The sequence below is a fragment of the Trichosurus vulpecula genome, chromosome 6 (genome assembly GCF_011100635.1).
Source record: "Trichosurus vulpecula isolate mTriVul1 chromosome 6, mTriVul1.pri, whole genome shotgun sequence".
NCBI classification, from domain to species: Eukaryota; Metazoa; Chordata; class Mammalia; order Diprotodontia; family Phalangeridae; genus Trichosurus; species Trichosurus vulpecula.
In genome coordinates, this window is record NC_050578.1 from 165,729,912 (window position 1) to 165,755,531 (window position 25,620).

The 25,620-nt window shown below is 35.2% G+C and overlaps 1 protein-coding gene across 3 annotated transcripts in view; it reads right to left on the reverse strand.

The window, feature by feature from the left end:
• The window catches only part of SLC30A9 (solute carrier family 30 member 9), an 87,714-nt gene that overhangs the window by 10,791 nt on the left and 51,303 nt on the right, over positions 1–25,620 (reverse strand). For all 3 annotated transcript variants that reach the window (XM_036762718.1, XM_036762720.1, XM_036762719.1), the window contains 6 exons: positions 23,676–23,715; positions 23,026–23,097; positions 22,434–22,541; positions 15,591–15,756; positions 6,835–6,964; positions 2,378–2,491 (listed from right to left, as the gene is read on the reverse strand). In XM_036762718.1, coding sequence (XP_036618613.1) covers positions 2,378–2,491; positions 6,835–6,964; positions 15,591–15,756; positions 22,434–22,541; positions 23,026–23,097; positions 23,676–23,715 — 630 coding nt within the window. The remainder of the gene's footprint in view (positions 1–2,377; positions 2,492–6,834; positions 6,965–15,590; positions 15,757–22,433; positions 22,542–23,025; positions 23,098–23,675; positions 23,716–25,620) is intronic.

Sequence of the window (25,620 nt, forward strand, 5' to 3'; positions counted from 1 at the left end):
TTTTTTTCCCATACTTTGATCAGTTTTACTATTTTTTTTTCTCCTCTTCCTTGTTTTTCTTTTGCATTTTTTTTTTAATGTGGGATGACACTCTCAAATAGAGGAAGGGGGAGAATACAGGGAGAAATTTAGGCTATGTAAAACAAAAACAAAAAAATGAATACTTTTTTCAAATAAAAAGAATGTAGGCTGCTCCTCATGAGTACAAACTATTTTAATTCTTTATACCTGTATCACCAGTAGGAAGCATATGGCTTGACACCTACTAAGCACTTAATAAATTAAATATCTAACTGCTTGACTAATCGATAAAATATTTGTGAGAATAAGCTAACTCAGTAGACAAACATTTATTAAGAGCCTACTATTATGTACCAGGCACTATACATGGGGAATGCAAAGAAAGGCAAAATAACAGCCCCTTCTCTCAAGGAGCTCGAAGTCTAATGGGAGAGCCAACAGGCAAACAATGACGTTAAAAAAAGATCTAGATAAGAGAGACTGGAGATAATCAACAGGGAAGGACTACTATTAAGGGAGATGAGGAAACAGCCTGTAGAAGGTAGGATATGAGTTGGGATTTGAAGAAGCTATGGAAGCCAGGAGAAAGAGATGAGGAAGAGAATTCCAGGCCTGGGTGATAGCTTGTTAAAATACACGGAGTTAGAGATGGACTGCTTTGTGTGAGGAAGATCAAGGAGGCTAGCGACACTGAAATGCAGAGGAGGGGTAAGGAAGGAGGGGAAAGACGGGGAAAGATTGTATGATGTAAAAATACTGGAAAAGTTGGGGACGGTGGCTGGCTATAAAGGACTTTAAACACCAAACAGACAGAAAATTTCATATTTAAACCTGAAAGCCACTGGAGGTTACTGAATTGGAACAGGGAGTCTGACACGGGCAGACCTGTGCTTTAGGAAAATCACTTTGGCAGCTGAATGGAGGATGGACTAAAGTGGAAAGAGACATGAGGTAGGCAGATCTACCAGCAAGACTACTGCAATAAGTATGAGGTGATGAGGGCCTACACCAGGGTCATGGCAGCATCAGAGAAGAGGGCAGATACAAGGGATGATACAAAGCTAAAATCTACAAGCGTTGGCAACAGACTGGACATAGTGGTCAAGAGTAAGGAATTAAAGATGATACCTAGGTTGTGAGTCACGAGGATGTGGGTACCCTCAACAGCAATGCAGAAGTTAGAAAGAGGGAAAGGTTTAGGGAGAAAAGATAGTAAGTATGATGTTGGATATGTGTTGAGCTTAAGACATCTACAGGATGTATAATAGACATCTGGGATATAAGAATGAAAATCAAGCGACAAGTTAGAGCTGCATAAGCATATATGACAGTTATCAGCTGAGAGATCATTCAATCTATAGCAGTTAATTAGATCACCAAGTGAAATAGTATACTTATGTAGTATAAATTTATTGAAGGTATCCTTGATGAAATAAAAAATAAGAAAACTAGGAGGTTATCACAAATTATTTTCTATATAAAAGACTAACAAGGAATACAAGAAACCACTATATTTACTATGTATTACAAAAAATAAAACAAGTTGGTAAAGGAAAGGCTCTCCTCTGATAGGGTATCTTTCATGCATCTTAAGATCACTGGATTCACTGTTAGCTGCCACCACAAAGATAACTAACTTTTTCCTGTCATCTCATTTATTTGTTTTATCAAACAAGATAGTAAATAGGTATCTCTTTAAGTCAAAATGGCACAGTGAGAAAAGTGATGAATCTGGGGTCAGAATGCCTCAGTTTGATCCTGACTTTGCTCACTGTGTGAACATGAGATGGTCACATGACCTGTCTGAGCCTCTGATTACTCTGTCAAATGTAAGAGCTGGATCAGATGAACCTCAAGCTCTAACTCTGTGATCCTATTATTATCCAAACCATTACTATGAATCATGTCCAACCCAGGCAGGATAAAGTCCAAAGGAAAGAGTCTTTACAGACAGGGCCTCTAGATGTGCCTTTTCACAAATGACTCTATCGATCTCATCAAGACCTAAAACTCTGCAGAACCTCCTCCACCAGGTCTTACGCACAAGAGTTAGACCAAACCAAGAGTGGAGTGGGTGCGGCCTTTTGACTGAGTCTAAGTTTTACAGAAAAATCCTTTTATAAAGTGGATTTGTTCTGTGAAGTTGAAGCATCACAGGATTTAGAGATGGAAGAATTCTTGAGAAATCATCTCATCCAATCCTCTCATTTTACAGATGAAGACACTGAGGCCCAAAGTGACTTCTCTAGGGTCACAAAATTAAATGGCAGTCAGGACCTGAATGAATCCAGGTCTTTTTAATCCAAATCCAAGATTGCTAGTGATTGCTAAATATCTACCTTTCAATACATCTTACCTTCAGCTCCTTCTCAAGTCGATCTACCTCAGCTCCTAGAGTATCAATAATATTTTCACCATGCTTAAGCATAAAAATTTCTAATTCCTCAGGAGTCTTTACTTCCTGAATTTCCTGCAAAAGAAAATTAAAGGAAAGAAGAATAAGGAAATAAACTATTTTTAAAAGTCACAGTTATAAGTAGAGAATAGGAAGTTATCAAAAATACACAATTCTCCCTTTAACAACATATCTATATATTAGTGATAAAAAAAATCAAATTATAATTAAGATCTTCCCATAACAAAATACAGTAAGGCCAACTCAAGGAAACTTATTTCGAACAAAATCTGCTCTGATGAAATCGTAGTACACTAAAAAACATTAATCCAGTTTGCTATAATTAATGATCTTTTGTTCCGAAAGTCAGTCAGGACAAGGAAAAGTAGTGAGTATATGAAAATCAAGGATAATTTCTATTACTTTGAATATTGAATAAACTCTCAACATAACAACTTTTTATTTTTGCTTAATTCCCAAGAATCTATTTCATCTTTCAGCATATAATGTGTCCTTTTATTCCAGAAAGCAGGGAGAAGCAACCTTTGTATGTGTTGCACTGCAGCTCTGATCTCCTTCAATACAGAAGGGAGAGGGAGATACTTATCAGGTGCTCTATCTTTTTAGTAGGGCCAGGGAATGTGAGAGACAGCCAACAACTCTCAAAGTGGGGTGAAGGGCATGCCAATGGCAACTGGCTTGCTTGTTATTCTGGCATGTGGCAAACAGACTGTGGACAGATGCTTTAAAGAGAGCGCTATCCCTTCCTTGTTACTTCAACAATGGTCCTTACTACTTCTTTCTACAACTACAAAATACCCTGTATTATATAGCACACAAAGCAAAATACTCTTTAAAATAAAAGGTTGCTTGTCCCGGGGGAAAAGAATAAAACTAAAACATTAAGTAGACAATGAATCAAATCTTAGGTATTAACTTTTGTGTTTAAGGAAAACAGGATCCAGTAGTTTGGGTTTTTTTTTGGGGGGGGGAGATAATTATTATTCATTTAATATTTTTAATTTTCAGCACTGATTTCCACAAGAGTTTGAATTACAAATTTTCTCCCCATTTCTACCCTCCCACCCACTCCAAGATGGCATATATCCTGATTGCCGAGTTCCGCAGTCAGCCCTTCCTTCTGTCACCCCACTCCCCCCATCCCCTTTTCCCTTACTTTCTTGTAGGGCAAGATAGATCTCTATGCCCCATTGCCTGTATATCTTATTTCTTAGTTGCATGTGAAAAAAAAATTTTTTGAACATTTGCTTTAAAAACTTTGAGTTCCAAATTCTTTCCCCTCTTCCCTCCCCACTCACTCTCCCTAAGGGGCAAGCAATTCAACATAGGCCACATGTGTATCATTATGCAAAACCCCTCCACAATACTCATGGTGTGAAATACTAACTATATTTTGCTCCTCCCTATCCTATCCCCCTTTATTCAATTTTCTCCCTTGACCCTGTCCCTTTTCGGAAGTGTTTGCTCTTGATTACCTCCTCCCCCTATCTGCCCTCCCTTCTGTCGTCCCCCTTTTTTATCTCCTTCCTCCTTCTTTCCTATGGGGTAAGATACCCAATTGAGTGTGTATGTTATGCTCTCCTCAAATTAAATCCAATGAGAACAAGATTCACTCATTCCCCTTCACCTGCCCCCTCTTCCCTTCCAATGAACTGCTTTCTCTTGACACTTTTAAGCGAAATAATTTGCCCCATTCTATCTCTCCCTTTCTCCTTCTCTCAATACATTCCTCTCATCCATTAATTTGATTTTATTTTTTAGACATCATCCCTTCTTATTCAGCTCACCCTGTGCCCTCTGTCTATATATATGTGTGTGTGTATGTATGTATGTATGTACATATATATATATACATGTATATGTATATATACGTGTGTATATTCCCTTCAGCTACCCTAATACTGAGGTTTCATGAATTATACACATCATCTTTCCATGTAGGAATGTAAACAAAACAGTTCAACTTCTGTAAGTCCCTTATGAGTTCTCTTCCTTGTTTACCTTTTCATGCTTCCCTTGATTCTTATGTTGGAAAGTCAAATTTTCTATTCAGCTCTGGTCTTTTCACTGAGAAAGCTTGAAAGTCCTCTACTTTATTGAAAATCCATATTTTGCCTTGCAGCATGATACTCAGTTTTGCTGGGTAGGTGATTCTTGGTTTTAATCCTAGCTCTGTTGACCTCTGGAATATCATTCCAAGCCCTTCGATTCTTTAATGTAGAAGCTGCTAGATCTTGTATTATCCTGATTGTATTTCCACAATACAAATCTGCTTGCTGTATTTTCTCCTCGATCTGGGAGCTCTGGAATTTGGCAACAATATTCCTAGGAGTTTTCTTTTTGGGATCTTTTTCAGGAGGTGATTTGTGGGTTCTTTCAATTTCTATTTTACCCTGTGGATCTAGAATATCAGGGCAGTTCTCCTTGATAATTTCTTGAAAGATGATAACTAGGCTCTTTTTTTGATCATGGCTTTCAGGTAGTCCAATAATTTTTAAATTCTCTCTCCTGGATCTATTTTCCAAGTGAGTGGTTTTTCCAATGACATATTTCACATTGTCTTCCACTTTTTCATTCCTTTGGTTCTGTTTTATAATATCTTGATTTCTCATAAAGTCACCAGCTTCTATTTGCTCCATTCTAATTTTTAAGGAATTATTTTCTTCAGTGGTCTTTTGGATCTCCTTTTCCATTTGGCTAATTCTGCCTTTCAAGGCATTCTTCTCCTCATTGGCTTTTTGGAGCTCTTTTGCCATTTGAGTTAGTCTATTTTTGAAGGTGTTATTTTCTTCAGTATTTTTTGGGTCTCCTTTAGCAAGTCATTAACTTGTTTTTCATGGTTTTCTCACATCACCCTCATTTCTCTTCTCAATTCTTCCTCTACTTCTCTAACTTCCTTTTCCAAATCCTTTTTGAGCTCTTCCATGGCCTGAGACCAGTTCATGTTTTTCTTGGAGGCTTCTGATGTAGGCTCTTTGACTTTGTTGACTTCTTCTGGCTGTATGTTTTGGTCTTCTTTGTCACCAAAGAAAGATTCCAAAGTCTGAGTCTGAATCTGAGTCTGTTTTCGCTGCCTGGCCATGTTCCCAACCAGCTACTTGACCCTTGAGTTTTTCCACATGGGGGTATGACTGCTTGTAGAGAGTACTTTGTCCCAAGCTTGAAGGGCTGCGCTGTTGTTTTCAGAGCTATTTCTACACAGCAACCTCTGCCACAGCAGCGCTCTTCCTCCCCCAAGAACTGCCAACTCGGACTTGCAGATCTAAGCAGGCTCTGCACTCCTGCTCTGATCCGCCACTTAATTCCTCCCACCAGGTGGGCCTGGGGCTGGAAGCAACTGCAGCTCTGTAAGCAGCCTCAGAGCTACACCACCTCGGCTGGTCCTGGGGCAGTGGCCGACCTCAAACTCCTTTCACTCTGTCCCTGCAGTTTTTCCCACTAACCTTCTCTGTTGTCTTTGGTGTTTGTGGGTTAAGAAGTCTGATAACTGCCACAGCTCACTGATTCAGGGCGCTATGGCCTCTTCTGCCTGGCTCCCGGTCTAATTGGTCCTGGTGCGGCCCATGCTGGGCTCTGCTCTGCTCCCAGCTCCGTGCGATAGACCCTTCCCAGCAACCATCCAGGCTGTCCTGGGCTGGAGCCCTGCTTCCCTGTGCTATTTCGTGGGTTCAGCAGTTCTAGAATTTGTTCAGAGCCATTTTTCACAGGTGTTTGGAGGGACTTGGGGGAAAGCTTAAGCTCCCTGCTTTCCAGCCACCATCTTGGCTCCACCCCGATACAGTAGTTTTAAAGTGACATATATCCCAAGTTTTATTTTCAAATACATACCTGCAAAGAGGCAGCACTGGATAGAAAGCTAGACTCAAGAATCAGGAATATAGATGCTGCCTTGTACAAATACAGCTGAGAGACCCTGGGAAAGTCACTTAAGCCCTCAGAGCTGTAAGCATCTCTCTAAGGTTATATACACTACAGAGAAGTTGGCAACCTCCATTGATAGAATTTCCTCATCCAGGAGTCAATTACATTAATGAAATTATAGGTTTAGTTCCTATCTCTATCCCATGTCTGCAAATAACCTTTCTTCTCTGAATCTAGAATCCATAAGTGTACTTGCACTATCTATGATGAAAGAAGTTTTTGTCGTCATTTTTTTCTCCATAGACCTCCATGTTTTTCTATCATTTCATCAGCATATCTTCACTAGCAGACCCAAGGATATCACATTTTACCAATATTGTAAATGAACTGACATCTATCAAATTTCTATGATATAAATTTAGGACTGAAAGGATTTGAACTTCTAAAAAAGGGAAAGTTTTCTTTATTTCTAATTTTTAACACAGGCTTGATCATAAGGAAAAAAATAGCTATGTGTTAATTTTTAAGTAACTTACTTGCAGCATCTGGTCAATGTCCTGTTTTTCCAAATAAGACCGTGTAACAACTTTTCCATCAAAATCTACTTCAGCCTTAAATCTAATTTTACCCATTCCAAGGTCTGTGGCTTTAACATCATGAATTGCCCTAAAAACAAGCAAACATACATACACATTTAGAAATACAAACTTTTAAAAGGTAACTAATTATAAGCCTAGAATTCTCTTTTCCCCCAGCGACAAGTCACCTAATGGAGTTGACAGCACTCATCAATACGTGCCCTTTTACCTTCTCTCACTTTTTTTAAAAGCATTCTGTTTAGCTTGTTTTGCATAGATAAGGTACTTAAAAGAAAAGATTTGGTAACAATCTATATAACCACTTGTATAGATCTTGCATATAACACAGACTGAACTTATTAAACTATATGTGGTTTCTATCCTAAAAGTTACCATGCTTTCTTCTCTTGCTGATGGTCACATAGCTAGTATGGGTCAGAGACAGGATCTGAACCCAAGTTGTCCTGATTCTAAGTCCAGCCCTCTGTCCAGAACACCACAAGGCAACATCTCTTTAGAATATCATTTTCTTCTAGGTCCCTTGCTTTTATACAAAAAAATCCCACAGCTGATCTTTCATTTAAAGTAGACCAAATACACAGAGTTGAGACACACACACATATGTGTGTGTATATATATATATATGTATGTACATATATATGTGTGTGTGTGTGTGTGTGTGTGTGTGTGTGTGTGTGTGTACACACACACACATATATGCGCACCATGGCCAATGTGGGAATTTGTTTTGCCTATGTATGTTTGTAACAGAGTATTGGGAGAGGGAAGACTTTGAGGTAGGTGGAAGAAGTCCTTTCTCATTAGTGTTGGAAAGGGTGGGAGGGAAAGAAAATGAATCTTTTGAAAAAAACATTAATTAAAAAAGTATTCCAGAACCAAAAGGATGTTGGATACAATAAGAGCAATACTGTTCAAAGAATAACTGTGAAGGACTAAACTATTCTGAGCATTATAAATATTCAAATCAACTAAAAAGAACTTATAAAGGAAGATACTATCTACAGACAAAGAAAGAACTGATAAACAGAAAGAACTGATAATGTACAGTATGGTTTTACAGACAGATAGGTAGATAGATAGATCTGTGTCAAATGGTGGCCTTCTCCAGTGCAGGGTGGGGAGGGAGGGAGACACACTGGAACTTAAAATTTAACCAAAAAAAATATAATTTAAAAAAAATTATTCCTCATGCAGCATAACACTGAAGGCAATGCAATCTACTTATCAGAAAAACTAGATAAGAATATACCTAAGTACTATTACGGGATTTGTCACTGATATGACAAGTTATTGATATAACTTGCTTCTGAGGTTACTGAACACCAAAGCCCAAATTGCCTTACCTGTTTAAAAAAGGGGGGGGGAGGGGGATGTGGATGCTACATTTACCAGATATCCAGGGTGATAAAAAGAATGGATGATTTAATATTCGTCATTCATTGGACAATACAAGGTCCTCAGAAGAGAAAATCTTACTTGTATTAAAAATTTTACATACAATATTTTAACCATTTTTCATGCAATACCCTAAAATAGTTTTGCTGTTATTTATACAAACATTAAGTAGCAGATAATATTAGAACATGTTCTGAAATACCTTTTTTAATTCATACCCACATACATACAGACGAAATTCACACATAAAATTGCAGAAAAACATACATGAAATCATCTCTGAGGCACATATTCGTTCCCTCTTTAAAATAAACTCATGAATCTTGATTCTTAACTACACATTATCAAATTCATCCAGTCTTCTAATTCAATAACAGTTTACTAGATATTGACTCCTTCAATTTAGTTTATTACCAGTTTAAAAAAAAGACCTGAAAAAAGGCAGTACAAACAGTTGAAAACAGTGCCTATTATCATCTCTCTCATGACACAAACAGCAGTAACAGTTGTGTGACAGGGCCAGGTCTTCTTGCTGAATTATAATCATTGATTTCATTGCCTTAAAAACATGTGTGCTGAAGGTCTACTTAAGAAGTGCTTTCTCACTACACCATTACAAAGATAACCCCTCAACATTTTGCACAGTAATTATCTGGATTTCCTGAAGGCACCATCATAGATTTTTTCATTTTGATTGATTAAGTCACCAAGTCTAATATTGAATTTAACACTATACAACTCTCATCTACAAACCATTCTCAATCCATCTAAGTAATTGCATTTACTTCAAGGTTGGACAGATAGAGCTCAGAATGTAAACTAAGTAATTTGTTATCACCAATCGAGGTGCTTTACTTCCTCTAAAACTAACTTCACTTTTTAGAATTTTAACTTTAGAACTTATTTTGGAATCCATTTACTAAAAGAAAGGCATATTCATATTTTACAGCTAACAAAACAACACACATTTATCTGTTATATCTCCAAGTAACTCTTCATTTTCCATAAGCAGTTCTGCTTGTTTTTTTCTAGAGGGAACATCATTCCTGAAACATGATACCTAAAATCTAATCCATCCTACTGACTGACTCAGTTTTTGATACTCAACTCCCTCAGCTGCTTCTCTCCTCTGACTGTAGGGCTGGAGGGTGGAACAATAAACTCCTCCCAAACGATTCCTTTAAACATCATACCCCTATTTCAGCTTCCTTTGGTGTGTTGTTTTCCCCCATTAGATCATAAGCTCCTTGAGGACAGGGACTTTCTTTTTTATTATTAGTATCTGAAGCATTTAGCACAGCACCTGACACGCTAAGTAGGTGCTTAATAAATGTTTACTGAATCAACTTAAAATTGTAATGAGTAAAAATCTAAGATTTTTTGAGATGACCAAAGATGCCAGTCTCCCAGGCCATATAAGTAGCTTTGCCACTACAGAAATATTTTAAAATATCAAAATACACTCTTGTATTTCAATGAAAAGGAGGTTATATTCTCAGCCTCTCTTCTCTCCTCCTACTTATAAGTTCTTTTCAAAGGTGTTTAAATAGTTTCTTTATTAAGAATTTGATAGGCAACAACAAATATAATCATTTCCATATACAAATAACAGAAAGAAAACTGAATACAAAATTGTGAATATCTCCTTTAGGCACACTTAGTTTTTTTAAGTACATAATAAATTTAACATGGTAAATTTATATTACCGTCCAAAGCTGTCCTGTGCATGTGTGTCTCATCCTGAACTTTCTACTGCTCTCTTCTGTGTACATTACAGATGTTTCATTAATGATTTTTTCTTTTTTTTCTTTTTGGTCTATTATTACCCCTCTCAAAATTTTCTCTCCCCCCTCAAACAAAATAAGAATGAGATAATAATAATAAAAAACATCCTCCCTTATAACAACATAATCAAGCAAAGCAGATACACACATTGGCAGTGTCAGAAAAAGTCTCAGCCTGCCCCTATAGTCTATTACTTCTGTTAAGAGGTGGGGAGTATGATTCATCATTTGTCTTCTGGAGTTTTGAACTGGTCATTGCATTGATTAGATTTCTTAGCTCTTTCAAAGTTGTTATAATTTACAACGTTTTTAATGCTTACTTCACTTTGCATAAATTCAAACAAGTCTTCTCAGATTTCTCTAATTTCACCTCTCATCATTTCATTTGATGCAATAATTCCATCACATTCCTATAATGTATTTTGTCCAGCCATTCCTCAAATGATGGATACCTTGCTCTATCTCCAGTTCTTTTCTATATCAAAGAGTACTACTATATATAATTTTGTACCTGAGTCTTTTCCCTCCTTCTTAGATGTCTTTGAGGTATAAGCCTAGTATTATTATCACTGAGTCAAAGCAAACCTAAAGTCAAATAGCTTAGTGATTTCTTTCTTTTCACAATGGTTACAACACAAATTCACAACTAAACCAAGAGTGCATCAGTATGCTGATTGTCATACAGCTTTTCCAATAATTGAAATTCTTCCTTTTTTTGTCATTTCTGCCCATTTGCTGAGTGTTAGGTGAAAGTGCAGGTTGTTTTGCTTTGCATTTCTCTTATTATTAGTGATATGGTTCATTTTTTATGGTTACCAGTTTTTGACTCTTTTGCGAACTATCTGTTTATATCCTTTGACTACTTATCTAAAGGGGAATAGCTTTTGGTTTTACATATTTATTAGTTGTCCACTTATCTTGGATATCAAATTTTTATCAGAGATATATAATGAAAACTTTTTCCCAATCAACTGCTTCCTTCTTATGCCAGATGTGTTCATGTTGTTTGTGCAAATATTTTTTAATCTCATGTAATCAAAAGTATCTATTTTATCTTTTGTAACTGCCTCTAACCCTTGTTAAAAATTCATGTCTTACCTATAGCTGTGAAAGGTATATAATCCGTTTCTCTCAATTTTTTTATGGTATAATCTTTAATATTCATGTCATATACCCGTTTTGATATCTTACTATGGAATTTTACTGTGGTATGCATTTTATATAGTGTAAGATGTTGATCTTAGCCTAATTTCTGCCAGAAATTTTTCAGTTTTTCCAGTAGTTCTCACCACAAAAAAAGAGTTCTTTCCCAGGTTTATATTTTTAGGGTATATCAAACACTGCATGGAGTTTAATTATTTCTGATTCTTCCTCTGTGCCATAATTTCCAGTCATTTTTTTTTTACCATCTTCACCTTCAAACTGAAGTCATCAAGTATCAATTTATATGATAATGGTTTGGAGAATCTTGCAAATTTCTCATTTCTAAGAAATTCTCTACCTCTAAATCTTCTACAACCAACACTGGTGTATGTGCTAAATTACTTTTTAAAAACTTATAAAAAATTAATTTTCATTGTCACCTTTCGCTTTTACAGCAGTCACTTTCCCTTAACCCTATCCTCTACCCAATTGAATCTTTACTCATAACTAAGAAAAACATTTAAAGCAGTTAACACAGCAACCCATCCAATAATGCACATATTATTCCACATCTGAAGTACCCACTCCTCTACCGAGAAGAGGAAGGTATGTTAACTCATCAGCTCTCTAGGACCAAGGCTGTTCAGTTCATCAGCATTCACCTACTTTTTGCTGTTATCATCATTTACATCATTGTCTACACTGGCCTCCTCTTTCTCTACTATGAATCACTTCACATTCATGTTTTTTGCTTAACCATTTCCCAATCAGTAGCACCCATTTTTTTTCCTGCTTTTTTCCTGCTCCAAAGAGTGCTGCTACAAATGCTTTTTTTTGGATACTGCTTTCTGACATTGACCTTCTAGGGATATACGACCAGTAGCGGGATCATTGGGTAGAAGGTACGAACAATTTAGCAACTTTATTTTTTGCATAATTTCAAACTGTATTATTGAACAGCTGGACCAATTCACAGCCTCACTAATAATGTCTTATTAAGTAGGCTGTCATTATATTAATAATGTTTGTTTGTTTGTTTTGCTATACTCAACATATGTAATGCAAGATAAGAGGGCCAAGTGTTCCATGACATGATATTACTTGTTGCCTCTGGGTACATGATGACAACAATCTGCCAACTCTTGCTTCCTAAAGAGAACCTGTGAACCAATCTTTCATTTATCTGCAATTATCTTATGACATCAGATTTCATTTAGAAATACTGTTATAGACCAGTTCTTCCAGTGGTATATCAACTAACTCATCATTGGACAAGTCATCTCACTTAACAATCAACAAACATTTAATGTATCATTAATAAAATTAATGTCACTATGTGATTCTAATCACATGCTCTGGCAGCATTCACACTACTCTGCCAACATCACTTTAGATTCATAGGAGGCCACACAAAACTAAGGACTATTTCATTTTTTTGTTTGATTGTCTGATGGGTTGCCATGCCCAAAGAATGCATCATTCAATGACCAACCAACAGGTGATAAGCTTCTCAGTACTTAGCTACCAAACACATCTTACTATTGGGACAATACCTGAAACCTTTACAACTCAAAAGAATCTCCTAGAACTTGTTCCACTGACGTGCCCTTCACAATGAGGTATGGCAACAGGACTCCTGTCAAACTGTTGTGATTTTAATGTTTGAACCATAATTAAAATTTAAATTTAAATTGTTTAAAATGTTAAAATTCCATATTAAGTAGAGTTAGCTACTTTGCTAGCTCCCATCATCAAGCCACCTAAAAGTTTCTTAATTCAAAAAATGTGGATTCAGAGAAAAAGGAGGACCCTTAAAGGACCTAAGAATCATCTCACACATTCAAATGGTTTCAAACAGGGTTGTGCCTAGACCAAGGAGGGAGCCTGTGGCCTTAAAGCCACATGTGGCTTTCTAAGTCTTTAAGCCTTTTGACTGAATCCAAATTTTACAGAACAAATCCTTTTATTTTTATTAATACATTTTTGTTCATCTTTTATAATTTTACTTATTTTTAAAATGAACTTATTTAAAATACCAAAGAGTAAAATAAATTTGAACAAAATAATCCTCCCAGATTGACCGGCATAATTAGAACATTAGTAATCCATAAGGGCTAAATTGACAGCTGCTACACTCATTATTTAGTTCTAACTTCCCCCACCGGACTGGCTTGTTGGTTAGAATTGATGGGAGTTAAGTACGCCAGTCTGTTATCAGCTTTTGACAATGATGCACTGTTTCTGTTAAAAGGTGAATTTGTGAATAGCGGCACAGCTCAACAGTATTTTGAAATTTTGTGTGCTTAGCAGCCCTTCCTGTCAAAGAAGGCCAACAGAATGCTGAGGGAAGAAAACGGATTTTTTTAATGAGGACTGGAAATTGCAATATTATCTTGTTTCTGTTAACGACAAGATGATCTGCTTGCTTCGTGATACTGCAATATCAATATTAAAGAGATTCAATGCTTATCAGCATTATAACACTCATAAGGACCACAAATGTTTTAAATTAGTGGGAGAGGTGTGAAAGGTTGTATTTCAGAAATTAAAAGATGAAAAGCAAAAGCAAAGACAATTCTTTCAAGCAGCAATAAGGCCTCAAAATAATGCCACTGAAGAAACTTATAAAGTAGCTTATATACTCTGGAAAAAGGGAAGCCATTCAATGATGAAGAAATTGTGAAATAATGCACTGTCGAAGTTGTAGGATGCTTAGACCCCAATAACGTTTCAAAGTACAAACAACTGCCTCTTTCAAGGAGAACCACAACTCAATCGCTTTGGATGAATCAACTGATACTACTAACTGAGCATAGGTTTTATACTTAATTTGGGTCATAACAGAAGATTCTCTTTGCAACAAAGAGTTACTCATTTTGGGCACTCTTCAACAACTTTCAATACAAATGTCATGAAGTTGGACTGAATTTGGCAAATTCAGGGAGTGTACGTACCAACGGCACACCTTCCATGACAGGAAAATGAGAAGGGTTTATTGCACAGATAAAATAAGTATTAACAGATCCAGATGCTCTGATTTCTTTTCATCATATCTTACATCAGCAAAATCTCTGTGCTAAAGCTATTTTAAGTGACATTTTGCAACAATTCATAAGTATTGTTAACTATATATATTCATGCAAATGCAACACAGCATCATCAGTTTCATCGCATGCTAAAGTTGAATAAGGTATTCAGTGTGGATTTGCCATATCATTCTAAAGTGCGTTGGCTATCGCAAGGCCAGGCGTTAGCCAAAACTTTATCTCTGCAAGAACAGATAGCTAAATTTTATGATGAACAGAATCAGCAATGTGAATTATTAAAAAAAGAGTTCTATAGAAATGTTGCATTTCCGTGTGATGTTATGTCAAATCACAATGATCTGAATAGTTCTTTGCAAGGCAAAAATAAGTCTATATAATCATATGTGGCAAAAAATCCAAGCACATCGAAAAAAGCTCTCTTTTTTCAAAACACTTCAAAATGAAATTTCGGATAAACATTTTCCCCACTTAACAAAGGTCACTGATGAGTAGGATGATATATGCAAATCATCTGAAGAAAATGCAGCTGTTATAGACCTATAAATTGCAGAATACAATGAAAGGTTCACTGACTTTGAGAATCATGACATCACACTCAAATTAGCATTTCAGCCTCACCTAATTGATATCACCAAGGCACCTAAAGAACTACAGATGGAATTGATCGAGCTCTCAGTAGATGACATTTTAAAGTCACTGTTTGATGCTAAGAAAGATCTAATTAAAATGTGGAAAAATGCAGTAGAATACCCACACCTTTGGCAACATGCTCGAAAATGTTTTCTTGCTTTTTAACAACTTATTGCTGTGAATCTGCATTCTCCTACCTTATCCAAATCAAGATGCCCTTGAGACCCCAAGTGACTGATATCCATCTAGAGGATCAACTGAAACTGTGGCCCTCCATGCTGCAACCAAATATTCAAATGCTTTCCAATGAAAAGCAGACACAACAAAGTCATTAAAAGGTTAACTTTAAAATTAACAAATAGTTTTCATTTGTGAAATTATTAAGTACGTAGCAGTTAGATTTTTACAAAATAATGTACATTTTTAAGTATATCTAACTGAAGTTTCTTGAATGTGGCCTTATTTGATTACAGGTAAATATTAATGCAGTCTTCCGACTTGAAAATGTTCCCCACCCCAGCCTAAATCATTTCAGAAAATTTTATTAGAAGGTCTAGGCAGTGAGGTTCTATAGTCTCTCTTGAAAATGTAGTAATTAGTGGATCAAAATATAGATATATATGTATATATTTTCTCCATTTTTTACTTGGCTTAAAAAAATAAAATTTGCTAGTCCTAGTAAAAGAATTCTTACCTTACTGATGGATCATTTTCCAATAGTTCTGTTAGACGATTCACTTGCTCAGGCTGGATTGATTGCCCTAAAAGTGCTACTGAGTTTGTGTAGATGAGAAACATTGATACCGCTCCTAATAAGGTTCCCACACTTAAAGAACCCAGGCTGTCATAGAGTGGATTGCCTAAATAAATTGAATTTGAAGTTAGTAAATTTCATTTTTATTGCTTTATTTTGTCAGACAAATCACCCCTTGTATCACTGGGGTTCAGGGGACAAAGACCAAACAATTTCAATTTACAGTGTTACAAATTCTATAAAACCACTTTCCTCATATCCTTGGGACGATGCCAGTATTGATGCTCCCATTTTACAAATTAGCAAGGTAAAAGTCAAAGCGCTTAAGTTGGGTACCTAGTAAATACCAGGCCCCTAGCCTTCTAACTCTGAATCTTTCTACTATAGAACAGCTGCTGTATTTCTTAAGCAAACTGTTTTAACCAAATTCACTAAAAGCTACAATTTTATTACAAACAGGGTTCCTATAACCTCAAGAATTTTGCAAAGAGGAATTATAAGAATTCATCAGTTTCAGCCTATTTCTTGCTTTGTGGGAGAGAGCTGAAAACACTTTCAAGTTAATATACACAACATAAATATTAACAATACTAAGAGGGCAAAAATTTCTTTGAATACTTATCAGTAACATATTATTTTTTCTTCCTTTGCAGCACAAAATTATCATGAGAAAACCTGAAGTTTGGGAAAATAACTACTTTCCTTCCTACTTTTACAATCTACAAATTTATAGGAAACATTCAAATCACCAAAGCAAGCACCAATAAACACATTTTTATTTGTTACAACAAATTTAACAAATCTTGTGACTGGGGTAATAGTTTTATTCCATACAGATGAGATTATTTTCAGTCACAAATTTAACCCTTTTGATGGAACAAAAAAAAACTCCACTTAGCTTATTTTATTATATAATCTTTGATTTTTCATAGTATTCCTAAAATTTAGTAAAAGTACACTAAAAAGTAAAGCTGCATACTTACAACCTTAAACCCTTGTAATCTCTCTTCTGCTGACACCACTCTGAAACCACTTCCTGAAAGGTCTTACTGACCTCCCTAAACCTCAAATCTATGAATGGCTTTTGGTTCTCATCCTTTTTTTTTTTAATTTTATTTTAGATTCAAACACCAGAACACAAATACAGAGTAAAGAAACAAAGACATATCATAAACGTAAATATAAAGTTAGAAAGGAAAAAAGAAAAGCATGTCATGTGCATAGCAGAACATGAGAGGATTCAAAATATGTAATAATAAATCTTCATTTCAAGAAAGCCTGTATGATAAATACTACACGTTGTGTTGAGAGCTGTCCATCTTTTCTTTGCTTCCTTTTAAGTTTTCTTTTGTTCTCTGCTGTGCACTTTTTTACTTTGTTCTTTTTCTTTCTCCCATCCCTCCTCCCAGAAAGCTACAATTATATATATATATATATATATATATATATATAGCTATAGATATATACATATATGCATACGTATATAGACATATACTTTCCCAAATACATTCTATTTCTGATCTTTGTTTTTGTTTGTGCACATCTCTTGTTTCCTATCCCTCCTGCCTCCTCTACTTTACATCTACCCACTAACTTGCCCTCCTATTACTTGCCTACCCCCCTCCAAGGATCCCTCCCCTATCCTCCCATTCCCATAAATCTAAACACCCTTCTATAACCCCCTATAACTCATTCCCTCACTCTTCCCTCTAGAGATCCCTTCCTTTTCCTTCTTTTCCATTGATCTAAACACCTTACCTATTCTCTCACCCTCCCCTCTAAAGAACAGTGTGTCCAAGTGGTATATGAATGTAACGGAATACTGTTGTGCTATAAGAAATAAGGAGCAGACAGACTTCATAATAACTTGGAAAGACTTATGTGATCTGATGGTGAGGGGAGCAGAACCACCAGAACATTACACACAATTACAGACATACAGTATCTGTGATGACTAACTTTGATAGACTTGGCTACTCTCAGCAATACAAGGTTCAAAAACTGCTCCTAAAGACTCATGATGGAAAAAGCTATCCACATCCAGAGAAAGAATCATGGAGTGTGAATGCAGACTGAGGCAAACTATTTGCTTTTTTTTCTTCTTTTTTGCTTTTGTTTCTTCTTTGTCATGATTCATTCCATTGGTTATAATTCTTTGCAACTTGACTATTGTCAATTTTAAATAAGTTTAACGTTAAAGTATATGTATAACCTATATCAGATTACATGCCATCTTGGGGGGGGGAGGAAAAGGAGGAGAAAATTTGGAACTCAAAAATTTGTGGAACTAAGTGTTGTAAACTAAAAATAAAAAATAAATTTAAATTTTTTTTAAAAAAGAAGTGTTTCCAATACTGAATTTGTCTTCTTATTCAGTGTCCCTGCCAAAACCTACTCCTCTTCTTTGACCTCTCTCTGTTCCCCCTTAGATCCAAAAAGTCACTAAGTCTTGTCACACTTCTATCTCTAAAACATCTCTCACATTGATCCTTTCCTTTCTAATTCCTAATGTTATCCCCAGGCAGCTAAATGGCACAGCGAATAGAGCGCTGGCTTGAAGTCAGGAACACTCATCTTCTTGAGTTCAAATCTGGCCTCAGACACTTACTAGCTGTGTGAGACTGGACAAGTCACTTAGCCCTGTTTGCCTAAGTTCCTTATCTGTAAAATGAGGTGGACAAGGAGCTGGTAAACTACTCCATCAGTATCTTTACCAAGAAAACCCCAAATGGGGTCACAAAGAGTTAAACAGGACTGATAAAATGACTGAACAATGTCTTTTGCCTAACCTACTACAATAACAACAACCTTCTTTGCCAACATCTCAGCCTCTAGCTTTTAACTACTCCACTCCAAACTACCTTCTCCCATGGCTGAAAATCTTACTTATCCTTCAAGTCTCAGTTACAAGGACACCACTCTCCTTCAGGTCTTTCATGATCCACTCTAGAAAGAAGTGATCTGTTCCTCCTGTCAACTCCCAAAGCCCTTTGCCACCCTTTTGTGGCACTGATCGTGCCTTATATTGTAGTACCACTGGTTATACCTTTACATAAGTCATGTCAAAACAAGCTAGCAAAAGCTTTTAAGGATATCTTTAGTCAACAGTTTCATAAAATGTCACTGTATTTATTTTTATCTCAGCATGTTAACCTGTAAAATGTAATTCATGTGAAATAATCATACTACTAGAGCAAAGAGAAATCCTAACAAAGTTGACTGCAAAGATTTATGTTAAGTCAGGTAGAAAAGATCTTTAATAAAAGTAGTTCTGTTCATCATAGACAAATTATAAGCTTTTTAAAAACTGTGGCTAAGTCATAATTTGGATCAAAAAACAACTCCTCAAGATGCTAAAGGCAATTAGATGAACAAGCTACAGTAGTACTCCTAAAAGTGTTTTAAGATGTATACTGTCCTGGAAAAATTTAGATACAACTATTTTTAAGAAAAGAAGACCTAGGGAAGTTGATCATACTGTAATTACTTTAAATATTAGGGGGATAAATGAAATGATTGGGGGGGCCTATTTCTATTAAAATCCTAATGTATTCATTCTCTCAGTAGTTCCTTACTGAGTAATATTTTTTATAAATACTTTATATAAAGGGACATACTGGGAGGTGAATGGGATATTAAAAATCAGTAACTTCTAAAAATACAATAAAAAAGTTAAATTGTGTTTGATAACTGTGGGATACTTAATATTCACACTTAAAATACTATTTTCATTTGATAACTGGTATGTTAAATAAGATGAAATAGCAGAAACAGTAATAATTTTACTTGCTAATAAAAATAAAATTTCACACAAAAAGAATTTCTATCCATTATCTTCAAACATCTAATTTGACCATGCTATGTGAATGAAGGCAGAGGTTACTAGGTTTAGAAATACAAGAGATATACTTCTGGGCAATAAGAGATATACAAAGACTGAAGAGACTTCTTAACGGCTACATAATAAAATGTCTGTATATCTATTCCTAAAGTTCAAAATCAGTTTAAAAAAGAAAAAGGAAATTGATAAAAATCTAGCTGCCTACATTTAAAATGACCTTAAAATTTTACAGGAATAAATTCCCATGGAGGAAGAACAATGGATATTAAACTCTTAAACTTCTCCAAATTTCCCTCCGATATTTTTTTAAGCTCTGAGGTTCCTTCCAGCTCTAAATTACTACGATTCTATTACAACATAAAAGCATTTGTTTTTACATACCTGTACTCTATACCTATTTATGTTCTGTATTCTGCTTTTTTCTCTCTCACTATTGCATCTAATTATTACCACGCATCAACACAAAACATAATCAGTACATCAACACGGATTTATTAGGTGCCTACTATGTGCTAGGCACTGCACTAAATATACAAAGAAAGGCAAAAGACAGTTCCTGCTCTCAAGGAGCTCACGGTCTAATGAGGGCGACAACATGCAAATAACTACTAACAAACAAGACAGAGAGTTAGACAGACAGACAGTTAAATGGACACACACACACACACACACACACACAATTGGGGATAATCAATAAAGGGAAGACAATAACAAAAAGAAGAATAGGAAAGGTTTCTTGCAAAGGGTGGGATTTTGCCTGAGTAGCCAAAAAAAAAAAAGGAGAGAGCATTCCAGAATACATATTTATTAAATACAACAGCCTACTATGGCTCCACTCTCATTAACTGGCCATTCTGTTTTTTTTTTAATTTGCTTAAAACACTAGACTTTAAGTCAAAAGGCCTAGATTCAGGCCTCATCAGTTCCATTGTTCAATATTTAAATGTCCTTGCTAACTGAGGGAATTTAAGTCTCAATTTCCTCAGCTATAAAATGAGGTTAGACCAGATAGTCTATTAGTTCCCTTGTAATTCTAATAAGCTATGATTCTAAAAACCAAACATGAATATTTTTTAAGGAATTACTGTTTTTATTTTGAGCTACTGAGTAAACAATCACAGAAGGGTTTATAATATGTCACATACTACCAGATAGAATTCATTTACAGTACCACAAACAGTGTATATGTTTACTAACAGCTTTTATCAGTACTGATAATTAACATTTATTTTTGTTTTTAAGAGTTGAACAGAAATTAAATACCCTAAACTTACTTTTAATTGATATGTTTTTACTTGTATAGCAAGTAAATGCATGTATAGCATTTTTCTATATGATGATGACTTATGTCGAAAAGCATAAGGGATCTTACTCATTATTTTTGGAAAAGCAAAATGGGATTTCAGCACTGAATTCATGCACTTATATTAATTCTTCACATATTTTTGGTTTCAAAACCAAAACCTATAATTTTATTAGCAAAGGAGAATTTTTTTTTATAAAAAATGTTTCTCGGTAATGTTTTCTTACACATTTTACCAATTGTAGTGCTTTTGCTTTGGTAGTTTACATACTATTAATAATAGCTAACATTTATACAGCAATTACTATGTGTCAGGCACTGAGCTAAGTATTTTACAATTATTATTTCATTTGATCTTCACAACAACCCTACAAAGTAGATGCTATTATTATCCCCAACTTACAGACGAGGAAACTGAGGGCAACAGAGAGTAAGTGACTTGCTCAGGGATCACACAGCCAATAAGTGTCTGAAGCAGGACTTGAACTCTGGACTTCCTGATTCCATGCCCAGCACTTTATTACTACCTAGCTGCCTATCATGCAATAAATTATGCAATATTTAATTTTTATATATTCAAAGAATGAGAGCAAAGGTTTTACTATTTGCTAGTATCCATAGCTACCAATATTTTGTTTAATTCAACATAAAGAACATTTTAATAACAAATCAGAATACCTCAGGATTATAAAACAAAGTAAGGCAATATTTTCCTTTGAAAAACGGAAGCCTTCAAAATGAAAAATCTGAAGCTTAACATACAAAACATTATACGGTCAGACCCTGTAGTGAAAAGCGATGTTCCGACCTAGGTCTAGTAAGCAGTGAACTTAAGTGATTACCACATTAGATGATAGCACTTACTGATGGAGAACAGCAACATTTCAGTATAACTGTTAATGTAATGCCCAGGTAATTGGAGAATAGGAATTAAGTTGTATAATCTATGACTACAGATCTATAGCTCTTATACTCATGTCCTATGAATACAGGAATTCCTCAGGCATAAGCGAAATAATTAATATCAAGGTATAGTGAGTGGAGGTATAGAGTAACAAAGAGATTAGATAACAATCATGATGGCATGCCTCTTTCCTTGAAAAGAGTGTCAAAATTCCAAAAACTGGGCAAAACCAAAACTTTAAAGAATGCATGCAGAGATCCAATCACCACCTTAAACCCTGCCATCACTGGAGATTTTTTTTTGTTTATACATCTAATTTTTACAATAGAATAAAAAGGAAAACAAGATCAGTTTTACAGAAAGTCTGCTGCTGACTTTCCTAAATCTATCCTAGATATATCACCACTCCTAACAGGACCCTATTCCATAAAGCTGGAGTTCTTAACCTTTTCTGTGTCACAGACCTCTTTGCAGAAACTTATGGACCTCTTCTCAGTTTTTAAATGCATAAAATAATACACATAGAATTACAAAGGAAATCGATTATACTAAATTACAGCTATAAAACTTTTTTTCAAATAAGTTCACAGACCCTAAGTTAAAATCCCTGCCAATGAAAGAGGTATTTTAGCAGCCTGTAATAAAATAATCCTATGCTTTTAAAAATATTTTATAAACTAGAAATTATTTTTAAGTTGTTCAACTAAATCATCTTTAAATTAGGAAATTAGTTACCTGTTAAAGAAGTCAGACCCATACAAGCAGCTGCTAGGGCCACTCCTAAGACTGCTGCAGCATCCTCCATTAACACCACATTTGTACTGGGATCACGACTTTCTAATACTTAATTATTTGAAAATGAGAAAAAAAAGTGAAACCTTCAGAATCTTAACTGGGCATAGCATTTTAAATACACATTCTAAAATTGAGGAACAAATAGGAATAGCATATTTATAATGATATGCAGAAATCTCCATATTGGGCAATAAGACTTTTTTAGTTTAAATGTAAATACTGGCTTATACAATTATAATTCTACAAGAATTTATTAAATATCTACCATGTATAAGGCACCATGCAGGGCCATGGTGATACAAAAGAGCAAAACAAACCAAAAAATCCTAATACTTTCACAAATAATCAAAAATATGGAAAAATACAAAGGATTTATGTCAAAATTTATAAGGTTTAATTTAAGCAATAGTCTATTTACTTACAGATGGTACTAGACTACATTCCTCTATAAGGAATATATGACCACTAATAAACATACTTTAAGTTAACAGAAGTATAAAGAAGTAATTGATCTAGTTTGTAAGAAACGTACCATACTTGTAAAATGATAGTCCTTTAGCTTGAGCACTCCGTCGAAGTTCATTGACAGCAACAAGGAGAGTTGCTGAAAAGAAAAGCATTCATGCAAAATGTACCCGCACTTGTGCTCCACAAATATACAGTAGTTTAAAATGCAGTGAAATCAATTTCACACAAGGACCAGAGAAGGAACATAAAAATATGAGTAGCACATATTGAATGAACAGAGAACTTTGCATAGCAAAGAACTGGACACTGTCACACAGCTGAAGCTTTCAAAGGGAATTTAAAATCATGCTACAAAACTGTTCTGTAATTAACAACTGTGCTAAGCACCTCAATCTAATCAGTCCTTTATACTTTCATATTCAATCTCCACTGCAGTACTTAACATGTATTGATATGGGTCTTAGGCAGGCTACAAATGCCATTATTGTTATTACTATTATTACTGTAACTTAATGATCTCTTACATCCTGTAGAGGCCCTATCTTCATAGGAGGGCTTATTAACGGAGCACAATACAAAGTATTAACTCAATAAATAGTAACTAAAGGCCAATTAAGTCCGGAAAAAACTATTCTCAGGACTTTAAGGAGCTAAAAACTTCCTAAAGTATAATTAATTTGTAGGAATAACAATGTATTTTGTGAAAGTGCATACCTCCTTCAGACACCAATGATCCTGCTAAAATACAGTAAGCCTAGAAAACAAAAATTTTTAAAGCAAAGCATGAATATTTCAGTGAACAATCATAAGTCTATTTATCAGTTTTGTAAAACCTAAAAATGGAACATGGATTTTAATTCCAACAGACTACATGGGTCTTTATACAAAACTAATCAACTAAGTATCATGAAATATACAATGCTTGCATAAGGGAAAATGCCCTTCAAAGAAAAGCTTTAGAAACTAATTACATGTTTGATTTTTATTTTAAAATTTTTCAAGAGGATGACTTTAAAATTTTGGCCTTGTCAAATTATATTTATTCAGAAAGCTTGACATAATAAAGGTAGATATGAAAATATCTAGTTAACTATTCAAAAAGAGACTGGGGTTCTATAGATTCTGAGGACCTAGACAAAAATCCCAGCTTTGCCATTTACTACTTGTCACCTTATCTTCCCAGGCCTCATTTTTCTCATATGTAAAATGAGTGCTTTGGAAAAGCTGATCTTTAAAGTGACTTCCAGATCTACGAGGAATCCTACATGCCTCAAGTACCTGTCTCACTAAAAAATGGATCATGGGTAGCTAGTTAAGTTTCAGATGGGAGAGGCAGAGTAGATAATCTTGATATCCAGTGGTATTCCAAGGTCATTCTAAATGGGTATTTTAAAGGGTTATGGGCTTTTTAAAAATTTAGGGGTCTTTAAGAAAAAGATGAGGAAGACTGAAAGTACAGAGAAGGATTTCTACTCTTCTCACTATTAGCTAGTCCCAGATGCCAGTCAATAAGCAGGAACGTGACATTACTCTTCTGCCCTCTACATACTATTCATAGTCCCAGAGCCAGTCCAGTCCTCAGTAAGAAGAAAGGAGGAAGACAGAAAGGCTCTTCTGTATTTCTTCTCATTTTACCATGGTTAATGGAATCAAAAAACGAGAAATGGGGGAATATTAAAGAGATAAAGAATGGAAGAGTGTGCTGCTGTTTTTTAAAGATGAGTTGTAGATAGAAATAAATTACCATAAAGTTCAAAAATCCTGCTACACAGTGTTTTCTTCTAACCTACAGGTAGGTAAGACCACAAAAATGTAAACCCATCTACCCAACAAAGAATATAGGGAATTTTACCAAAGGACTTCAAGATATTACACTCCACAAAAAAAAGATCAGTGTCTTGGTATATATTTCTGGATTTTAATTATTAATTAAAACAAAGTCAAATCCAATTAGGTCACAGAAATGTTAAAGCCCAATTTATCTGCCAGAAGACAACAGAGCCTCTAAGAGCTCTAAACTTACATTCTATTTATCAGTCAGCCAATTACTCAATGTCTGATTTCGAACTAGTTATTGACCCTGTTTGATTTCTTATACCATAGAACACACTTATAATGCAAATGAGACAAAGACCAAAGAACAAGGTATCTATAAATCAGTCTAAATTTCTCAAAATCAAGACATTATATATAAATTACACTGAAACTAATCACAAGTGAAATGAGGAAAAGTCTAATATCACAAGCTCACTATTACAAATACAGATCTGGACATTAATCAAAAAGTATTCATTAAGTACCTACTATTATGTGCCAGATACTGTGCTAAGTAAGTACTGGGGTCACAAATACAAAGAACAAAACAATCCCTACTCTCACAGACCTTACATTTTAATGGGGTAGACAAGTACATAGACCCTATGGCCTCCTGAGCATTGCCATCCACTCTGCTGCTGACCCTTAGTCCCGCTGAAAGCAGGACAATTTTCTTTTCGTATTTACATTCCCAGTGCTTGGCACTTTATTTGGAATACAGTAAGTATGCAGTAAATGTTTTTTCATTCATTCATCAGAACCCACCCTTTGAAATACAACTACATTTATAAAATTCTAATATCATGTAACCAGTCTATAAGGCTGGTAGCACTATTCAACAACG